Raw genomic sequence first — 20,564 nt, 5'->3', positions numbered from 1 at the left:
CGTCTTGCAGAGACAAGACGTGTTGCGTCACGTCTTGTTACCTTGTGGCTCTTCCGATCCGGCGCCCGCCCGCCCCGGAACGAGGCCGCCGCGCCACCGCCCCGCCCCGCCTGTCACCGCTGGGGAGCGTCGCCAAAGTCCGCCGCCCGCGCGCGCCGCCCGCTGTCACCGCCGGGGAGCGTCGCTAAAGTCCGCCCCCCGCGCTCGCTGCCCGCTGTCACCGCCGGGGAGCGTCGCCAAACGCCCCGACGTCCCGCCCCGTTCGTCCGGGCAGGCGGTCGGAAGTGTGGGTGGGCCCAGCAACAGCCGCGGGAGCCGTCGGGCCCCGCGCGTTCCAGCGATCCAGCCGTTAGGCAACCCGGGGAATTGGCAACAAGCGCTCGGCCGGACTGCGGAGGGAGGATGGGGTTGGGGGCCAGTGTGTGGCCAGCGGAACGTGAGAGTCTGCGTGGGGCTGTCTTCCCTGGGTCGGCACTTTGCACCCGCTCCCTAAGTCTGGCCCCGCCTCCGCCCCCGCCCTGGGCGGCCAACCGAGGCTGCCTGGGCGGGGCGAAAGCCCAGGCGCAGGCGCGGGATTGGCCCGGGGGCGTGACCAGGCTGGGTTCGCGGGCGCGCGCGGGCGCAGCCCCACGTGCCGTCCCAGTCCGCCTGCCGCTCCGCGGGGTTCGGTTCCGCCTGGCCCTCCGCCTGCCCCAATGCCGGGTCCGGCCTGGCCATGGGCGCGGGCTCAGTGCGGGCGCGCTACCTCGTGTACTTCCAGTACTTGGGCACGGACTTTAAGTACGTCATCTAGGCCTCCCACCCGTGCCCGTAACCCCCTCATGTAGCTCGGCCCCGCGGGAAGCACCCGAGCTCGAGCCGGAGAGCAGCCGACGGCCGGCGCCCGAGGGGTTGGAGGGAGCTAAGTTTAGGGCCCGCACCTCCGGCCTCGGGCCCCGGCCTCCCGGGCATGGAACGGTCGCCTTTGGCCGCATAAGATGGGACGGGCGGGGTCCGGGGCGGGGCGGCCTCGCGCGCTAACCTCCGCCCGCCCTGCCCACAGCGGGGTCGCGGCAGTCAGGGGCGCCCAGCACGCCATCGGAGTCCAGAACTACCTGGAGGTGAGCTCCGCCGGCCCGCGCCAGGGAGGGGTGAGGGAGGAGGGCGACCCGGGGGTGGGGCAGATGGGAGCCCCGCCCGCGGCCGCTGTGCGCTCCCCGCCCCCCTCAGGAGGCCGCAGAGCGGCTGAACTCGGTGGTGCCGGTAAAGTTCACTATCTCCAGCCGCACGGATGCTGGGGTCCATGCCCTGAGCAACGCGGCGCACCTGGACGTCCAGCGCCGCTCAGGCCGGCCCCCCTTCTCCCCTGAAGTCCTGACGCAAGCCCTCAACACCCACCTGAGGCACCCGGCCATCCGGTGAGCACCTCTCTGCTCTCCCGGAACTCGTCCGTTATGGTGGAGGCGGGAGGTGAAGGACTCTGTATCTGGACAGGACTCCTTGGGGGTGATGGCAGAGATGCCAGGGTGTCACATGGACAGGGCAGGGGGTCATTCCTGGCCTCGTTCCCACAGGGTACTGCAGGCCTTCCGTGTGCCCAGCCACTTCCATGCCCGCCACGCAGCCACGTCCAGGACCTACCTGTACCGTCTGGCTACCGGCTGCCACAGGCCTGACCAGCTGCCCGTGTTTGAACGAAACCGGTGCTGGGCGCTTCGGGCTGAGTGAGTGGGTGTGAAAGTGACCCTAAGGGGTTTGCCAGGCTCGCCTGGCCGGCCATTCGCTCCTGACCACTCACCTGGCTCCCTGCAGCTGCTTGGACGTCGCTGCCATGCGGGAGGCCGCCCAGCACCTCCTGGGGACACATGATTTCAGGGCCTTCCAGTCGGCTGGCAGCCCGGCCACCAGCCCGGTGCGCACCCTGCGCCGAGCCTCCGTGTCCCCCGACCCTGCCAGCAGCCCCTTTGTCCTTCCCGAGGAGAGCAGGTGAGAAGGGCAGCCTACACTCTGGTCTGGAGGCTGCAAAGGCTGGATTTAGCTCCAGCACCTTCCCTGGTGCTGCACTGGGGGCTCCCTGGGCACCTGTCCAGCCTTGGGGGAGAAGGAGGTGCCAGTCAGCCAAGTGGTGTGGCCCCAACACCCATGAGCCTGCAGCTGTGCCCTCCCCTGGGCTAGGGTCCTGCCAGGCTGGGGGGCAGAGGGCAGAGAAGGCTGCCTAACCTGCCGAGAGCTCACTGCCTTGTGGATGGATCCCGGCGGTCGGTGAAAAGACTCCACTGGGGGAGAAGCACCAAGCCAGTGGTTCGTTCGGGCCCAGGCTGGCAGGGGGTTGGTTCCACTGCCCTGGTTCCCAGGGGCCTCTGGCCAGACCGCAGCTACTGACTTCCAGAGCCTTCCCACTTGGGCCCAGCACTGAAAAGAGGAGGGACTTTGCACAGCCAGCTTCCAAGCCTCCGACTCCTGCTGGAGAGCCCAAGCCCCAGGGCTTGAGTCCCTGGGAGAGGAGCTGGCCGCTCCACCTCCTTCGCAGCCCCCGAGCCCACGGCCTCCTCCTGCAGCCAAGACCCCGGAGGCGCTGCTGTCCCCGCTCACAAGGAGCAGTCCTCTGGCTTTAGTCTCCCTTCCACCAGTTTCATTTACAAGGGGTTGGGGGGGAGTAGGTGGGGGCCCCTGGGGTGGGACGCGGGGAGGCCACACTGGAGGGTTGAGGCTGCCCTGAGGCCCAGACCTCATGGGCGCCTGTGTCCCCAGGCGGTTGCGGTTCTGGAGCCTGGAGTTTGAGAGCCAGTCCTTCCTATACAGACAGGTGGGCTGTGTCCTGGGGCCCTGCCTGGGGTGGGGCCTGGGGCTCGGGTGGCTGCAGCACTCTTCACCTTGGGTCACAGGTGCGGAGAATGACATCTGTGCTGGTGGCCGTGGGGCTGGGGGCTTTGATGCCTGCTCAGGTGAAGATGATTCTGGAGAGCCAGGACCCCCTGGGCAGGCACCAGAGCCGCGTGGCTCCCGCCCACGGCTTGTTCCTGAAGGCGGTGCTCTACGAGGGCTTCGGTAAGAGGCGGCATGGAGCGGTCCCTGCTTGTACCCCGTTGACTGACGGACCCCTCCCAAGGCTGAGTCCTTGCCGTGGGAGGGGCTCTCAGTGGCAATGCTGTCCCAGCAGCTGGGACTCCAGCCTGTGGCCAAGAGGAAAGCCAGAGCCCAGCAGCCCAAGCCCCAGCCTGGCCCCGTGGGGAGGGAGGCTGAGAGAGCGTTCTAGAAGGCAGCAGAGGGTAGAGAGGGGCTTGAACTCTGGGGCGAAGGCAGGGGGCTCTGCAGTCCTGCTGAAGGCTCTGGCCTGGCCCCTGCAGAGACTGTCACGCCCCCAGGATGACCTGGGGTCTGTTCACAGGTCCTGCCTCTATGTGCCCTCAGAGTCCACAACACAGAGGTCACAGGTGACTCCTGACACGCAGCAAGGTCAGGGCAGCCGTAGCACACTAGGCCCAGCTGCTGGATGCTGCCCAGCTCTGTACACCACCCTGCATCACACAGGGACCACGGCAGGCCCCACGCCTGTCAACCTGGACCTGCCACAAGTCCCCGCCTGCCCTGGGTGGGCTGCCAGAAATGGAGTGTAGGAGACAGGCGCAAGCACCAGAAAACGAAACACCCAAACAGCCTGTGGTTGTTTTTACTGGAAATCAACACCCCGGGAGCGCCCCCGCCCCATCTCCTGGGAGCGCAGGAGCAGAAATAAAAGGTGAAAAGCCCCCCAGGTCCGTTTCTTTCTTCGGCCAAAAGCAGCCACTCAGGCAGGTGCGTGGTGGCAGTGTGGTCTGCACAGATGAGGGTCGTAGCCAGCTGTGGGCTCCATACCCGAGGACACAGGGAAGACCCAGGGTGCACACAGTCCTGGCAGCGGGGCCTCAGCTGGCCTGGGGCAGGCCCTTCTTGAGCAGAGATGTGAGGTAGCTTCCCAGCTCCTCATCCTGCAGCCACAGGCAAGAGGGGCCATTGGTCCCGGTGAGGCAGCCCAGGGCGACTGGGTGACCCTACCAGTCCTGCACCTTACCTGGTAGGTCCAGGAGACCAGCAGCACCTTGGTGCCTGGGTCCTCTGAGTGGGCAGCGGCTTGAATGAGGATGGACTCCACGGTCACGGAGCCGTCCGGAAGGTGTTGCACGCAGTGGTCCTTGAGGACGCTGTGGGGAGGCACAGTGAGCCCCTGCCTGGCGCCCCGCCCCCCAGGTCTGGAAGGCGCGGCCGCAGCGTCTACCTCTTCAGGTGGCTGTACACGCGCACGGCTGTCTCCTGCTCTTTGCGCGTGTCGTGCAGGTGCACACGGCAGGTAAAGCGCAGCTGGTGCTCGGCCAGGCCCAGCTCCTTGAGGGCCTGCTCTGAGGACACGAGCCGGAAGTTCTGTGGGGCAAGGGCAAGGGCAGGTCAGGGACGGCGAGGGCGGACCCCACCGCCCCCAGTGATGGCTGGCACTCACACTGTCCTTCATGATCAGGGTGCCATGCAAGAGCCGGGGCTTCTTGGCGTCAGGGAGCAGCCCTGTGGGGCAGGGGCAGCGGTCAGAGCTGTCAGTGGGGCCGCCTGCCCAGCAGCTGCCCCACCCCCGCTCAACGGGCCCTGCCGCTCACCCTGTGCCATCTCCCGCTTCAGCAGCCCCAGTGAGATGCCCACGGGGATGCTGGGGCTCGTGGGCAGCGTCACCGTCTCGCCGTTGGCCGGCATGTAGCAGCTGACCCCTGGGCCGGGGTGTGGAGAGAACCTTAGTCCAGACTGGCGGGCCCCGCCTGCACCGACCCAGCCCGCATACCCTCCGCGTCACCCAGCCCGCCCTGGCCTGGGCTGCCTACGGAATTCCTGCTCGATCTTCTGCTTCAGAAACTCCATCTTCTTGGCCTCGCCGTGCACCAAGAGCACGTTCTCCGGCTCCGCCTGACCCACCAGCTGCATGATGCCCTTGGCGTCTGCGTGGGCGCTGAAGGACATGTACTCCACCTGCATCTTGACCTCCAGCTGCGGCATCACAGCAGGCAAGCCATCAGCACAGGTGGTGGCTCCCAGGGCCGCCCCCCGCCCCCCGCCACAAGAGGGTCCACAGAGCTGGTGAGAGAGGGTGAGGACTCACCACCTGCCGCCCCTCCATCTCCAGCTTGCGCTGCCCGCTGAGGATCTTGTGGCCCACGGTGCCCTGCACGCAGTAGCCGGGCATGATGACCTGCAGGAGGGAGGGATGGACGAGCAGCTCCCCTGCACCTCCCGCCTCCTACCTCGGGGCTTCCTCCCGGGACGTTCTCCCACCCGCCCCTCTGCCCACCTGAACCCAAACCCTTGGTGGTGGCCCCTCCCCCTTCTAGGGCCCACTGCAGACCCAGGCAGGCTCAGGGGTCTCAGCACAAGCCCGCCCAGGCCTGACCCCCATGATGGCTACTTGGGAAGCCGGGGGCTTTCTTGCCTGGTGCAGACAGGCCAAGACACAGCAAGAGTCTGAGCCTGGGTCAGACACCGGTGCCCAGGGTACCAAGCTGCCGCCTCCTCCTGACAGCAGCAGTGTCCCCCCAGCCAGGGGGAACCCCTGCCCCTCAACCTCGCCAGCCCTCCAGGGAACCGGCCCTGGGGCCCAGACCCCTCACCATGTTCTTCTCGTTCCCTGCCCACTTCCTGAAGATCTGTAGGGACTGGCCGGCATGCAGCATCCCTGGTGTGGCAAACACGACCTTCGGGGCAGGTGTGGGACAGTCAGGGCATCAGATGCCCCCCTGCCCTCAGCCTTCTGACCGCTGGTCTTCCCGGCACAGAGGCGCCCCGCTCCCCTGCGCGACTTGCCGGCAGGGCCCCAGCCCAGCAGAACCCCACCCCAGCCGGCAACGGGCCGCACCATGGGACCCGGGCTGTCGGCAAACGCCCGATCGAAGGCCTTGATGTGCTTGAACTCAAACATGTTCCTCTGCACGAAGGTCTTCCGGATCTTCTGGTTGGTCCAGGGGATGAAGAGCTTGTAGTAGTGGTTGGCCTTCTCTGTCAGGCCCGTGGAGAAGTAGATGGGGGCCTTCAGGTCCATGCGCTCCCTGTGGAGGACGGGGCTGGTGGGGAGGCTGGGGCCTGCAGCCCCCATGTGCCCTCAGCCTGGGTTGGGTCCAGTGCCAGGAAGGGCGCTCCCCGCCCTCTCTCACCCCACGGCCAGCAGGGCCGGGCCTTCAGAAACCGTCGTGGCCACACCTACCAGAAGGTCTCGAGCAGGATGCAGAGCTCCTGAGCGCGGCCCAGCGCAAACACAGGGATCAGCACCTGCAGGGGGGGTGGGGGTGGGGGTGGGAGGCCAGCTCGGGAGGAACCCCTGGCCGCGCCACCTGGCCACCGAGCCCACAGCTGTGCAGAGGCCGACAGTTGCTCCTGTGGCTACCTTCTCAGGAGACCAGCCCTGCCAGCAGCTCTGATGGCCGGAGGCCCCATGCAGACTGCTGGCAGCCCCCCACATTCTGTCCCAGCACAGCCTGTCCCAAAGTGACCATGGTGGACACTCTGGCCAGCCCTGCATTGGGATCTGAGTCACGAGGAGTAGGTGAGCCCCCACTAAAGGGTCTTCGGGGGAATCTGTCTTCCCAGTGCTGAGCAAACTTTCCTCTCTCTGTGCCCAAAACACAGCACCCCTGTCCCTGACTGCATGCCAGGTCAGCCGAAAGACCCGTGTAGCATGGCCAGAGGCACACAGCCAGCCCCACCTGGGGCACCCGCCGCCCACCAGCTACCTTCCCGCCACGCTCCACGGTCTCATGGACCTTCTTTAGGAAGTCTCGCTCCCGGCAGCGCTTCGAGTCTCGGATGGTGGTGGCGTACGTGGATTCTGTGATCAGGAGGTTGGGGCGGCATTTGTCAATCCAGGCAGCTCTAGAACACAGGTGGGTGTGGCCAGAGGTGGACAGGCCACACGGTGGCAAGGCTGTACACAGCCATGGCCCTCCTGGACCCTCTAGCAGGCAGCCTGCCTCCTCTGCACAGGCAGCACTTGAGGGGACAGAGCATCCAGGGACAATGACACGCAGACTGCTCAGGAACCCAGCACACCCCTCAGGGACCCTGTCCCCCGGGGGGACCCGCCCAATAGGATGAAACAAACGTACTGGCCTACTTACCCCAAATGCCGGTCTGGGGTCATGTTATAATCCCCCTAGCAAAGAATGTGGCAATGAGGAGGGTGCCTCCTTCCTCTGCCCGGCCAGCCAGCCCTTCCTGTGCCCCAAGTGCTTCCACTGACCGTGTAGACCACAGACTCTGAGCCCACTTTAATCTGGAACATGGCCGCCCCCAGCACGTGGCCCGCATAGTAAGCCTTGATTTCCAGCTCATCGTCCACCTACAGAGAAGAGGGCTGACCTCAGGTCTGCTGGCTGTGCCAGGCAGAGGGGTCAGGGAGGTGGAGCCTGGGGCAGTAGTGGGCACAAACTGATGACATCATTCTAGCCTTTCATCATCCCTGTTTTTCATACACGACATCCAGTTCTCAATCAAAAGCAGACACAAGGGCTTCCCTGGTGGCGCAGTGGTTGAGAGTCTGCCTGCCAATGCAGGGGACACTGGTTCGTGCCCCGGTCCGGGAGGATCCCATGTGCCATGGAGCGGCTGGGCCTGTGAGCCATGGCTGCTGAGCCTGCACGTCCGGAGCCTGTGCTCCGCAACGGGAGAAGCCACAACAGTGAGAGGCCCACGTACCGCCAAAAAAAAAAAAAAAAAAAAGCAGACACAAGAGATGAGACAATAGGGACAGAAAGAAGAGGAACAACAGTCCAGAGAAACAGATTCAGGGCTCCTGGAGTTTTCAGACACAGGCTTTAAAAGGATTGTGATTAAAATATTCAGAGAGAGAAAGAATTAAGCATGTTGGCAAAAAACTAGAAACTGTTAAAAACAGTGGAAATTGTAAAACCAGGAACTATAATAACCCAAGTTAAGAATTCAAAAGAGCCATACTATCCCAGGCAATCTACATATTCAATGTAATCCTTATCAAAATACCAGTGGCATTTTTCACAAAACTGAAACAAATAATTTTAAAATTTGTGTGGAAACACAAAAGACGCCAAATAGCCACAAGAATCCTAACAAAGAACAGAGCTGAAAGAATCACACTCCCTGACTTTATACTACAAAGCTGCAGTCATCAAAACTGCATGGTAAAGAAAATCGGAGCTGGAGCAATCAGGCTCCCTAACTTCAGAGTATACTACAAAGCTACAGGAATCAAAAATGGTACTGGCACAAAAACAGAAATATAGATCAATGGAACAGGACAGAAAGCCCAGGAATAAACCCATGCATCTATGGTCAATTAATCTATGATAAAAGAGGCAAGAATATACAATGGAGAAAAGACAGTCCCTTCAATAAATAGTGCTGGGAAAACTGGACAGCTAGATGTAAAAGAATGAAATTAGAACATTCTCTAACACCATACATGAAAATAAACTCAAAATGGATTAAAGACCTAAATGTAAGACTAAATACTATAAAACTCCTAGAAGAAAACATAGGCAGAACACTCTGACATAAATAGCAACAGTATTTTTTTTGGATCCGCCTCCTACAGTAATGGAAATAAAAACAAAAAAATAGAACCTAATTAAATTAAAAGCTTTTACACAGGGACTTCCCTGGTGGGACAGTGGTTAAGACTCCGTGCTCCCAACGCAGGGGAACCGGGTTCGATCCCTGGTCAGGGAACTAGATCCCCCACACATGCCACAACTAAGAGTTCACACGCCACAACTAAGGAGCTGGCGAGCTGCAACTAAGGAGCCCGCCTGCCACAACTAAGACCCGGCACAACCAAGTAAATAAGTTAGTTAATTAATTTAAAGAAAAAGGATTCTCTGTTATTAAAAAACAAAACAAAACAAACTTTTATACAGCAAAGGAAACCATAAACAAAACAAAAAGCCTACAGAATAGGAGAAAACATCTGCATATGATACAACCAAAAGGATATTAATCTCCAAAATATACAAACAGCTCATGCAGCGCAATATCAAAAAAAACCCAGTCAAAAAATGGAAGGAAGATCTAAACAGACATACAGATGGCCAAGAGGCACATGAAAAGATGCTCAACACCACTAATTAATACAGAAATGCAGGGACTTCCCTGATGGCACAGTGGTTAAGAATCTGAGCTCCCAATGCAGGGGGCCTGGGTTCGATCCCTGATCAGGGAACTAGACCCCACATGCATGCTGCAACTAACAGTTTGCATGCCACAACTAAGGAGCCCACAGGCCACAACTAAGGAGCACACGTGCTGCAACTAAGGAGCAGGCGAGCCACATCTAAGGAGCCCACTGGCCACAACTAAGACCAGGTACAACCAAATAAATAAATAAAATATACTTTTTTAAAAACACAGAAATGCAAATCAATACTACAATGAGGGGGGCTTCTCTGGTGGCTCAGTGGTTAAGAATCCGCCTGCCAATGCAGGGGACACAGGTTCGAGCCCTGGTCCGGGAAGATCCCACATGCCGTGGGGCAACTAAGCCCATGCACCACAACTACTGAGCCTGTGCTCTAGAGCCCGTGAGCCACAACTACTGAGCCCACGTGCCACAACTACTGAAACCCATGCGCCTAGAGCCCGTGCTCCACAACGAGAAGCCATGGTAATGAAAGGCCTGCGCACCTCAACGAAAAGTAGCCCCCGCTCGCCACTAGAGAAAACCCGTGCGCAGCAATGAAAACCCAAAGCAGCCAAAAATAAAATAAATAAATAAATTTAAAAAAATTAAAAATAAAAACAATGAGGTACCTCCTCACACTGGTCAAAATGGTCATCTACAAATAAAAAACGCTGGAGAGGATGTGGAGAAAAGGGAACCGTCCTACACTGTTGGTGGGAATGTAAAATGGTGCAGCCACTTCGGAGAACAACATGGAGATTCCTCAAAAAACTAAAAATAGAGTTGCCATATAATCCTGCAACCCTACTCCTGGGCATATATCCGGAGAAAACCATTATTCGAAAAGATAAATAGACCCCAACGTTCACTGCAGTGCTATTTATGATAGCCAAGATATGGAAGCAACCTAAATGCCCATCAACAAATGAATGGATAAACAAGATGTGGTACAAGGACTTCCCTGGTGGTCCAGTGGTTAAGGATCCACCTGCCAATGCAGGGGACATGGGTTCGATCCCTGGTCCAGGAAGATCCCACATGCCGCAGAGCAACTTAAGCCCATGCGCCACAACTACTGAGCCTGCGAGCCACAGCTACTGAGCCCACGTGCCTAGAGCCTGTGCTCCGTAACAAGAGAAGCCCCTGCAATGAGAAGCCCACGCACCACACCGAAGAGTAGCCCAACTCACCACAACTAGGAAAAACCCGCATGGAGCAACAAAGACCCAGCGCAGCCGGGGTGGGGGAGGGAGAAAAAGGGACTTCCCTGGCGGTCCAGTGGTTAAGACTTCACCTTCCAGTGCAGGGGGTGCGGGTTTGATCCCTGGTCGGGGAGCTAGGATCCCACATGCCTCGTGGCTAAAGAACCAAAAACCATAAAAAACAGAAGCAATATTGTAACAAATTCAATAAAGACTTTAAAAATGGTCCACGTCAAAAGAAAAAATCTTAAAAAAAAAAAAGAAGCTGTGGTACACATATACAATGGAATACTACTCAGCCTTTAAAAAAATGAAATCTTGTAATTTACAGCAACATGGATGGACTTGGAGAGTATTATGCTAAGTGAAATAAGTCAGACAGAAAGACAAATACTGTATGATATCACTTATATGGGAAATCTAAAAAATACAACAAACTAGTGAATGTAACAAAAAGGAAACAGAATCACAGACGTAGAGAACAAACTACAAGTGGTGAGAAGGAAGAGAGGAAAGGCAAGACAGAGGTGGGGGATTAAAAGATACAAGCTATTACACACAAAATAAGCTACGAGGATATACTGTACTACAGGGAATATAGCCAATATTTTATAGTTACTATAAATGGAGCATAACCTTTGAAACCTGTGAATCACTATGTTGTCCACCTATAACATATAATATTGTAAATCAATTATATATCAATTTAAAAAATTCAACAAATTTAACAACCACTTACATATAACCAAAAAGAGAATTAATGAACTAAAATATCTAGTAGAGACTAGCCAGCATGAAGCACAGAAAAATAAAAGGACGATGAAGGCTCTGGAGAAGCAAGACCTACATTCAGCCTGGAGAGAGCAATGGGCAGACCCGGAGGCCTCAAACCTGAGCAGGCGCAACAGGACGAGAACAGGTGGGGCAAGCATAGCATCCCGCCAAAGTCCACAGGAAAGAACATAATCCCACAAGCAGCCAAAGAAAAGATTCTCTTCCAAACAGCAGATGCGAAGACACATTCAAAATACTGATAGTAAATGCTGCCCGAGAATTCCAAACCTAAGGGGAAAAGTCTTCAACATTTGCAGACAAATAAAATTTGAGAGCATTCATCACCAGCAGACCCGCAATGGTGTTCTTCATCCCACATACAAAGTGAAGAACACAGGCAGTAGAGGGGAACAGTGGGAAAGGCAAACAGAGACGGCACCCGGCAAATCTGACTTTACCAGCATCAGCGGTGAGGTCCCAGGGGTCTCGCACGCTGAGGGAATTAAAATACATGGAAACAAGAGCCAGTGAGTCAGGGGAGGAGTAAATGCATTTGAGGTGCTCTGAGGCTTTTGCACCGTCCCGGAAAGAGGCAAAAGTTCCAAGTACCTTAGAGCTGTGTTGTCATGGATGTGTTTTGTAATCTCTACCACTACAAAAATTATAAAACAATATTTAATTACTTACCAAATAAGAGGAGAAATAGAGTTTTTAAAAATCAATCCAGAAAAAGGCAATAAAGGAAATAAAGCATAGAACAGGCAGCACAAATAAGAAGCAAATGGTAGGAAGATACAGCTAAATCCCAAACTATTACCCGTACAGTCCAAACCCTCCACCTACAGGACTGGTTATCAGGCTGGATTAAACCCAAACTACTTAAAACATGATGCAGAAAGAAAGTACAAAGATGGGAAAGGATGCCCCGTGCAAACGCTAACTAAAGGTGGGGGAGGGGGAATGGTGACCTGGTCACCAGAAAGGTGGACTCAAAGGTAAGAGCATTCTTGAGGAGAAATGCACTACTTCATCTTGACAAAAGGTTCAACCAGGATAAGATGACCCCAAATGCTAGACACATGGTAACAAGCAAAACCCAGACTCTGAGGAGAAACAGACAACTCCGCGAGCCGTGGGATAAATTTCTCCACATCTGATATCACTTTCCTGCCTCCTCACCGGCCCGCGGACAACTGCCACCAAGCCACAGCCCACACTCCGGTCGGCGTCCCGCCCAGCCTGCCCCCCCGCCTCAGCCCCGGCGTGCTCAGGTGGCACAGGTGCCCTCTCCCGCCTCTTCAGTGCGCTCAGGCAGCGCCGGGGAGCAGCAGAGGCCCTGCCAAGTGCTGCATCCGCCTCCAGGCAGCTCCCCTCCGGCAACACAGCGGGGTGGGGGTGGGGGGCCTGACCTGCACCGTCTGGTGGAGGTGGACGGCCACCACCTTCTTCATACAGTCCTTGATCATCTGGGACGTGAAGAAGTTGGCCTCACCCTTCTTGTCCACGGCAATCTTGCGGTAGTCCTCCAGCAGGATGGGGCAGATCGCCTGGGTAGGCTGGGTCATGTAGATGGGCCCGTCGTAGCCCACCATCTCGCTGAAGTAGGGGAGCGCCCCGCAGTGGTCCAGGTGGAAGTGGCTGGGGAAGCAACATGGGTCAGCCTGGAGGGCCCTCCGCACCTCCCCACGGGGGCTACCGTGCCCCCTCCCTCGCTCGCTGAGGGCCTGCCGTGCATGCCTCAGACACCCCGCCCTGAGAGCCGCAAAGCAAGAGGGAGCGAAGCGGCCGGAGCGCAGTCGCCCTGGGGCTCAGCGCCCGAGCGTCTAGCGGTACCACCAACAAGCAGTCACTCTGGGGTCAGCCTAATGCTCCAGGAAGGAACAAGGAGAGGCTCAGGGGGATGTGTATCAAGAGTCGCCACTTGGGTGGGTGGGCAGGTCCTGGGGAAGGCGCCCACCTGATGATCACGCAGTCCAGAAAGTCAGTCAGCCGGCCGCTGCGGGTGATGTAAGAAAAGTCGGGGAAGCGCCTCTGTGGGGTAGGGGAAGGGTCAGGATGCCACCGGGGCTCAGGAGCCAGTGGGGCAGCTGGGGCTGCAGGCACGGCCCCCGGGGCTTAGGGTGCAGCTGAGCCTGACCCCCACATCCCCACCCCGCAGGCCCACCGAGACCGCCAACTGCTCAGAGCCTCGGAGCGTCCAGGAAGCAGGTCAGCTGCCCAGCTGGTACCTGAGCCAGGAGCCCCGATCTGGTACAGACCGGCCCCGCGCAAGTGCCCCACCTTGCCCCCTCTGTGGGTCAGAGCCTGAGACGCCGAGGCCCGGGCCCACAGTTGGTGATGCCAAAGAGCAGGCTGGGTGGCGGCCGCCCACCCAAGGGACTCACATCGTCGCTGAAGCCCATGTGCATCCCGCAGTCCAGCATGACGTTCTTGCCCGCAATGGAGACCAGGATGCAGCTTCGGCCCACGTCCTGGCCAGCCCCTGAACGGGAGGACGGGTGAGAGGTGCTACCACGCTCCTCTCCCCGAAACTGCCCCTGCGAGGATGGCCCCAGCCCCAAGGCCAAGGCCCAGCCGCCTGCTCCAGACCCCTAAAGGACCCTCTGGGCCCCTGGCCCTGCAGAACCCTCTGTGGCTGCTGTGTGGACAAGGTGTGAGGTGAGAAGCATTGCCACCTCTGCACATGGGCAAGGGAAACGCACAGGGAGGGGACAAAGCACCAAGGCCACCTTGGACCCTTCCCCATGATGCCTCCAGCCTCGGGCCCTGCCACTCACCTCTCAAAGCAGTGGCCCACAGGCTTGAGGCCAGGAGCTGAGTAAGAGGTGCTGGACTGTGGTCCCAGCACTCAAGAGAGGCAAGCCAGGGCTCCTTGGGGCCTCACCACCCCTCCCAAAACCTTAGCTGGGGCCACATCTGAGCTGTGACCACCAGGCACCTCCTGGTGGTGCCACTGCAGAGGGACACTGCGTGGCTTTAGCCCAGCCACGGGGAAACATGGCCCTAGCTGTCCGGCAATGACCAAATAGAGTGGCCACAGTACAGACGCCCCACCGCTGGGCCCCCTCAGGTACCCCCAGCCCAGACCATAACCCGAATCTCATCCACAGTCCTGCCCTCCAAGCCCTGCCCAGATGCTCCAGGCCCAATGGGGCATATCCCGGCCACCTCATATGGCCATCTGTCACCTCCTCTAGGGTCTGGGCACCCAGAAGGAAAGTGACACAGCCTCACAAGGCCCGATGACAGCAAATGACCTATTTTTCATCTTGGATCCTACAAGCCTCCCTCTGCAAGGAAACTTCTGAACCTTCTGTCAGCACCATACACACCAGGGTGACCAGGCCACCGCCCAAAGTGGGCCGTGGCTGGTCCTCAAGAAGCTTCAGTCACCTGTGACAACGGCAGGTGAGAGCAGCCACAAGCTTCACCTGTGAGCCTCAGGCAGCCCAGCCACAGACAGTGGCCTCGAAGTCTCTCACAGGCCTTCTCCCCCCACCAGGATGTGAGCTCCCTGAGGGCAGGGTCTCAGCCTGCTTCCTACTGCACCTCCAGCCCCAAGCCATGCCCCGCTCAGAGGCACTGCAGACATGTGTGGGAGGGAGAAGGGCCGCCCCTCTTCACAGACGAGGATGTGAAGTCCCAGAAGTCACGGGATCCGCCCACGGCACATGGCTCCTGAGCATGGGACCAGGGACAGTTTTCCAGACTCCGGAGCTCAGCTCTGAGGCACTGGCCGCCTGCTCCCAACAGGAACACCCACAACAATCCCAGGGAGCAAAGACAGTGGCCCGAAGTGGGCAGGCGAAGTGGGGACAGAGCCTGGGACACACAGGAGGGTGGGAAGAAAACAAGGAGACACGTGGCCGCAGGGAGTTTAGGTTCCAGGTGGGGTGTGTGTGTGTGTGTGTGTGTGTGTGTGTGTGTGTGTCCGAGAACACGGACAATAATCACCTAGACAAACTTGCATTCGGGGAGATCAGCGCCTCAGGAAAAAGTAAAGCAGGGAAGGGCACACAAACTTCCAGCCCTGCCTGAGAAGACGAATTCCGAGCAGGGTGGAGAGGGACAGCTGGGATGAGAGGGGCAGCTGTGCAAAGGCCCTGTGGTGGGAGAGACCAAGGGGGTCATGAGGCAGAAACTGGCAAAGGCAGATGGTGATGCATAAGTAGTTCTGCTCTGATGGTGCTGTGGCTGAGTGACCTTGGGGGCACACCCAGGTGCAGATTTGGGGTAAAAGAAGCAGTAAGAAGATAGGATCATTCAAGAATGAGCGGTGATAGAGCAACTAAGCCCGTGAGCCACAACTACTGAGCCCGTGTGCCACAACTACTGAAGCCCGCATGCCTAGAGCCCATGCTCCGCAACAAGAGAAGCCACCACATTGAAAAGCCCGCGCACTGCAACCAAGAGTAGACACCGCTCGCCACAGCTAGAGAAAACCCGTGCCCATCAATGAAGACCCAACGCAGCCAAATAAATAATAAATAAATCTTAAAAAAAAAAAAAAAGAGTGGTGAGAAAGGGGTCACCTGGGAAAGGGTCAGGCTGGAAGGAGGATCCTGCAAAGGCCCCTGGAGAAGAACCAGGCGCGGGGAGAGCGTGGGGCTGAAGCAGCCAGAGGGGACCCGGAGCCAACAACTAGGCAAGGCCGTTGGGGTGACGACACCTTTGGTGGGGTAGGATGTGCGCTGTGACCCAGCAGGCCAGGGTCGGGAGTGTTCACTGCAGCTGTCAACAGCTCAGTGTCCACGCTGGGGGCTGGGTGGGCTATTTTGAGGAGAGCTCACCACAAAAGAAAGGATGTGGAGCTGCGGGGGACATCCCTAGGAGAAGATGCTTCCAACACACGGCCAGGGCAGGGGGCAGGTTCCCGAAAAGCCCCTGGCACGTGTGCACGGAGACCCCAGCTGTTTCTGATTCCGAGTGATCTTTCCTCCTTCACACTGTTCTGTACTGCTTGAGCCTTTAAACTGTGCACTTACATCTTTTGCAAAAAGCAAAGTTTTGAGGATTTTTTTGTTTTGTTTTGTTTTTTAACGCTGCGGCGGTCAAGTAAAACAAGGGCTGACTTGGGGTGGACCGCAGACGGGTAAACGGGTAAACGGAGGCTGCAGGGAAGCGGGACGCGAGACAGATGGAGGAGGTGGAAGGGCAGGAAGTGGCGAGGATGCAGAAGCAGAAAAAAGGCGCCCTAAGCACCGGTGCCGGGCAGGGGGCCGCGCGGCAAGGACGACACGTCCCGGCGTCCCCGGCCCTCCGAGCCTCCCACCGGCCTTTTCGGGCGCTCCTCCCGCGCCGCGCCGCACCGCGCCGCACTCACCCAGGGGCGTGACCCTGATCTCGGGCATCCTGTCGGGCGCGCTCAGCGAGCCGGCGGGACCACTACTGCCTCACGAAACCCGGGCGCACGTCCCAGAATCCGCCATGCGCGTCCGACTCGCGGCGACGCACTGCGCAAGCGCAACCCCAAAGGCGCCAGCTTCCGGCGCGCCCGACGGAAACTCGGGCCCGCGCATCGGACCTTCTGATTGGGCGGCCGGCAGCCAATCCCGGGCGGTGGGTCAGTGGCCGGGGGCGGGGCCGCGGCCTCCACTGCGGCTGCGCGGGGCAGGTGAGGGTCGGCGTTGCAGGTGAGCCGGACGCGGTGGGATCGAGCTGGCGCTGAGGAAACCCACCCCAACCGAACCGGGCGTGGGAGGGGGCGGCCGAGGACCCGACTCCCGCGCTGGCCCGGACCCCGGGCCCCTGAGCCATCCCTGGGCCTCAGCTGGAGCAGGACCCACCCAAGCCCCGGATCCCACCTCGGCGCCACCCGGAGCCCCCTTAGCAGGCGAGACTGGGGCTGTGGTGCCGGAGGGTTGCCCCCTTTTTCCTGGGGTCCTTCAGCTTGCTGTCAGCCACAGGGCTGCGGTGCTCAGGCCGGCCTCAGGACGAGCCCTGACCTTGGGACCGTGGACTGCCCCTGGGGGAGCCTTGGCGGTGCCCTGCATCACCTTCCCAGAGCTGGCAGGCTGCCCGCCCCCGGCCGCGCCGCCCCTGCCCTTCCTGTTTTTTCCAAGCTCTGAAAGGCTGCTGGCACCTCCTGTTGGCTGCTGGCTCAGGTTCTGGGCAGGAAGGCCAGGCCCACAGGATGTCTGGTGACCAGGAAGGTGGCCCTGAGGGCCTCAGAGGCCATCTGCTCGGTGGACAGAAGACTGAGGGCCTGAGAGAGGGGAGGGGTGTTCTAGAAACCTCCGGAGTGTTATCTTCCAGAGTCCAGGCCCGGCTGTCCCCCACACCTGAAGACAGGGTGAGCTCACCTCTGGGCACTCCACCCAGTGCCAGGCATGCGGCCAAGCCGTGGGGCCTGCAGGGCCTCAGCAGCACCTACTGGGCCCCATCAGATGCTCCCAGCAGCCTGGGTGGTGGGCAGGGGAGGGTGTGCGGGCCCATTTTCCCCAAAGATGTGGGACAGGATCTTAGAACAGTGCACGATTTGCCCGCAGAGTGGAAGGCAGACCCCGCCCAGGCACACCAGCGTGCTCTCCTGGCTGAGCTCTCACCACACCTCGGGCGACCGGGCTCCCACAGTGCTCCCAGCACCAAGAGCCAGGAACCCCCATGCCCAAAGGGGTGAGAGCTTGTCCTGGACATGAGGTGAGACACAGCTCAGTCCCCAGGGCCTGTCAGAGCCACACCGCAGTGCAGGCCCCAGGCACCCAGGGAGGCAGGGGCTGAGGTGCCCAGCGACACCCACTAACGCTTGGGCACTTGGGTGTTTGTGGAGTGACTATATGAATGCCAGAATCCAGAGCAGGCCTCTGGCCTGGGGCACTTCTGGACTCCCTGGGGCTGGGGGAGGGCCTGTGGCTGTCTTCAGAGCGTGAGAAAACCTGTGTGTGCTCCAGCTGCCCTTCTGTGTGCGACGGGTACAGTTACAGTAGGAGTGAGAAGACTGGTGTCTGTCCATCTGTCGGCAAATGCTGACCCCGCAGCCTCTGCTCTGTGTGTTGCGATGCAGCTTCAAGCAAGGAAGGGCGTGGCCCTCCAGCCTCAGCCCACAGTCTGTCTCTCCACGGTGCTTATCCTTTTACCTACTGTGTTGAACTTCCTGTCTTTGCTATTATCACACACACACACACACCTGCCACTAGGATGTTGCCTCAGCGGGGCCAGGCTGTCGGTCTCATTCACAGTGCACTGGAATGGGTGCCTGGCTCTGGGTGGGGACTCAGCAAATATTTCTCCAGTTAGTAGGAACAGACATACACTCAAGAGAGACAGACTATAAACCAGCAAGGAAATCTGAGCAGAGACGCCTCCTGCGAGTGAGACGTGGCAGTGGTTTGACAAGCCTGAGTGTCGGGGGGCCGTGCTAAGAGCCGGGCCAGGCCTGTGTGTCTGCGAGTGTGTGACCTGAGCAGAGCGAGGTGGGCTCCTGGGGAGGAGGGGCTGGCCTGGGGATGGGGGTTATTGTGGGCTTTCACTGGGGAGCAGCAGTAGCCCAGCTGTTTCTTTTCAGCTGCCCCTGCCCTCCCTCCCCGAAATAATGACCCAAGGAGGGAGCCTCCTCACCAGGAGACAACCCACAGCCTGACTCCCGGTGTGTTTCAGTTCCTGTTGAAATGGATGACTTGGAGTCAGAGTTTAATCTGAAAGTTGTCCTGCTCAGTTTCAAGCAGTGTCTCAACGAGAAGGAAGAGGTGCTGCTGGACCACTACCTCGCCAGCTGGAGGGGGCTGGTCAGGTGCGTGCGAGGGCCTTTCCTGGCCACGCGTCCCACTTGCGCCACCTGCGTCCCGCCGGCACTTGTAGGCACCTGCCGGCCCGGTGCGGGTCGGCTGCCCTCACTCGCGGCCCAGAAGGTGGGGGTGCTCTCCCCCGCACCCCCAGCTGAGCGCCCGCCTCCCTTGCGCAGGTTCCTGAACAGCCTGGGCACCATCTTCTCGTTCATCTCCAAGGATGTGGTGGCGAAGCTGCAGATCATGGAGCAGCTGTGCGGTGGCCCCCAGCAGGAGCACTATAGCACCCTGCAGGCCATGGTGGCCTACGAGGTGGGCAGCCAGCTGGTGGACCTGGAGAGGCGCTCCCGCCACCCCGACTCGGGCTGCCGGACGGTGCTGCGGCTGCACCGCGCCCTGCACTGGCTGCAGCTCTTCCTGGAGGGCGTCCGCACCAGCCCTGAGGACGCGCGCACTGCCGCGCTCTGCACTGACTCTTACAATGCCTCGCTGGCCGCCTACCACCCTTGGATCATCCGCCGCGCCGTTACCGTGGCCTTCTGTGCACTGCCCACACGCAAGGTCTTCCTGGAGACCATGAACGTGGGGTCCCCCGAGCAGGCCGTGGAGATGCTGGGCGAGGCCCTGCCCTTCATCAAACGCGTCTACGACATCTCCCAGAGGCTCTACGCCGAGCACGCCCTGCTGGACCTACCCTAGGGGCTGGCAGGCCCAGGTGGGGTGGGCTTCCCCTAATCCAGAGCTGGGTGGGGGCAGCCGGGACCCATCAGTCCCACTGTGGAACTTTCTGGGTCCCCCTGTGAGCTGAGCTCGTTGGGAGCCATTCAGAGCATCCAGCCGCTGCAGACAGGCTTCACGGAGAAGGCAGACGCTGGCCGTCTGCTCCACGCCCGGCCTCTCCTTTGCCTGGGCATCTCATCTTTACCCTCAGCTAAGTTACACTCATGTCCAGTCAGGCCTCTCCCGGGTGGATGAAGTGCAGGAAGCAGTCAGTGGGGGTCAGGATTAGTGTTCATGGAAAAGCTGCCCCTGCCTGGGGGTCAAGTCTGTGAGCTACGGGGAGTCGTGGGGCGCAGGACGCAGTGTCTGCCCAGCTGGGCTGCCTTGGGCCCCTCTGTAACGGCTGGCTGTCCCCAGGACAGGGAGAGAGTCCTGGGCAGGGGTCAGCACTGCAGGCTTTCCCCCCCCCTCGCCTCCTCAGCCAGGGGCCCACGTGTCCTCAGCAGTGACAGCAGGACCTGAAGCCCCGAGGGAAGGTCTGCCCTGCTGCCACCGCCCTGCACACGTGTCAGCTGCCACCTGCGGCCTAGAGTCTGCACAGCACAGCCCGAGAACTCCCAGGATCCCAGGACTCCTCTGGGCCAGTGCTGGCTTCTCCCTCCCCAGCATCCAGCGAGATGCTGTGCTCCCTCTTCCCTGCCCCTTACTGCTCCATCCCCGTGGAGCTCAGGATACCCAGGATGACATAGCACAAGGGAGGGGGCCTCGACAGCTTTGCCTCAGTGACAGGCTGGCAGGTGGCCACACCCCTCCCAGCCATCACCCAGTGCTTGGGGGCCTGGCCCCACCCACTGCCTCTTCACTGTGAGGCCAGGACCTCAGGTGCCAAGGGGACATTATTCACCGTGCAGCGAATGCACATAAGTGCAAGCTTTCAGGTACCCTTAGAAGCTGTAATACGGGTGATGGCTTTTCCAAAATAAATAAACTGCACTTAGCAGAACTGCT

General features: G+C 59.5%; 3 protein-coding genes across 8 annotated transcripts; 2 read left to right on the top strand and 1 right to left on the bottom strand.

The window, feature by feature from the left end:
- Positions 1-570: 570 nt before the first annotated feature.
- On the top strand, positions 571-3,491 carry PUSL1 (pseudouridine synthase like 1). The gene is given in 8 exon segments (XM_029217587.1): positions 571-780; positions 1,043-1,100; positions 1,210-1,397; positions 1,554-1,703; positions 1,792-1,965; positions 2,731-2,820; positions 2,822-3,027; positions 3,345-3,491. Coding segments are annotated over 8 exon segments (936 nt in total). The 5' UTR covers positions 571-715; the 3' UTR covers positions 3,350-3,491.
- A 144-nt stretch (positions 3,492-3,635) lies between these two features.
- Positions 3,636-16,562, bottom strand: INTS11 (integrator complex subunit 11). 2 transcript variants are annotated; one of them, XM_029217585.1, is made up of 18 exons: positions 16,436-16,562; positions 13,497-13,594; positions 13,070-13,143; positions 12,605-12,750; positions 11,571-11,764; positions 7,226-7,324; positions 7,104-7,138; positions 6,720-6,858; positions 6,194-6,258; positions 5,849-6,038; positions 5,604-5,687; positions 5,099-5,188; positions 4,824-4,986; positions 4,605-4,712; positions 4,454-4,515; positions 4,235-4,377; positions 4,031-4,160; positions 3,640-3,947 (listed from the first exon to the last, which is right to left on the bottom strand). In XM_029217585.1, the coding sequence occupies exons 1-18, from the start codon at positions 16,461-16,463 to the stop codon at positions 3,885-3,887; spliced, it is 1,911 nt and encodes a 636-aa protein (XP_029073418.1). In that variant the 5' UTR covers positions 16,464-16,562; the 3' UTR covers positions 3,640-3,884. The 2 variants fall into 2 exon arrangements, with proteins under 2 accessions (XP_029073417.1, XP_029073418.1); XM_029217584.1 differs by lacking the exon at positions 11,571-11,764 and having other exon boundaries at positions 3,636-3,947; positions 12,522-12,750.
- A 130-nt stretch (positions 16,563-16,692) lies between these two features.
- On the top strand, positions 16,693-20,546 carry CPTP (ceramide-1-phosphate transfer protein). Of its 5 annotated transcripts, none has more exons than XM_029217084.1 (4): positions 16,693-16,745; positions 17,601-18,524; positions 18,709-18,841; positions 19,013-20,546. In XM_029217084.1, the coding sequence occupies exons 3-4, from the start codon at positions 18,720-18,722 to the stop codon at positions 19,533-19,535; spliced, it is 645 nt and encodes a 214-aa protein (XP_029072917.1). In that variant the 5' UTR covers positions 16,693-16,745; positions 17,601-18,524; positions 18,709-18,719; the 3' UTR covers positions 19,536-20,546. The 5 variants fall into 5 exon arrangements, with proteins under 5 accessions (XP_029072917.1, XP_029072916.1, XP_029072915.1 ...); XM_029217083.1 differs by having other exon boundaries at positions 16,722-17,404; XM_029217082.1 differs by having other exon boundaries at positions 16,722-17,751.
- Positions 20,547-20,564: the final 18 nt, after the last annotated feature.

Source organism: Monodon monoceros, unplaced genomic scaffold (genome assembly GCF_005190385.1).
Source record: "Monodon monoceros isolate NGI ecotype Baffin Bay Population unplaced genomic scaffold, NGI_Narwhal_1 Super_Scaffold_12, whole genome shotgun sequence".
Classification (NCBI taxonomy): Eukaryota; Metazoa; Chordata; class Mammalia; order Artiodactyla; family Monodontidae; genus Monodon; species Monodon monoceros.
The sequence above is the reverse complement of the archived record's forward strand: the minus strand, read 5'-3'. Positions and strand labels throughout refer to the sequence as shown.

Coding starts and splice junctions, on each gene's coding strand:
- INTS11 (XM_029217585.1), bottom strand. CDS start 16,463: ATGCCCGAGATCAGGGTCACGCCCCTGG. Junction 4,987..5,098: donor AGATGGAGGGGCGGCAGGTG/GTGAGTCCTCAC, acceptor GTGATGCCGCAG/CTGGAGGTCAAGATGCAGGT. Junction 4,516..4,604: donor GAAGCGGGAGATGGCACAGG/GTGAGCGGCAGG, acceptor CCTGCCCCACAG/GGCTGCTCCCTGACGCCAAG.
- CPTP (XM_029217084.1), top strand. CDS start 18,720: ATGGATGACTTGGAGTCAGAGTTTAATCTGAAAGTTGTCCTGCTCAGT. Junction 18,842..19,012: donor AGCTGGAGGGGGCTGGTCAG/GTGCGTGCGAGG, acceptor TCCCTTGCGCAG/GTTCCTGAACAGCCTGGGCA.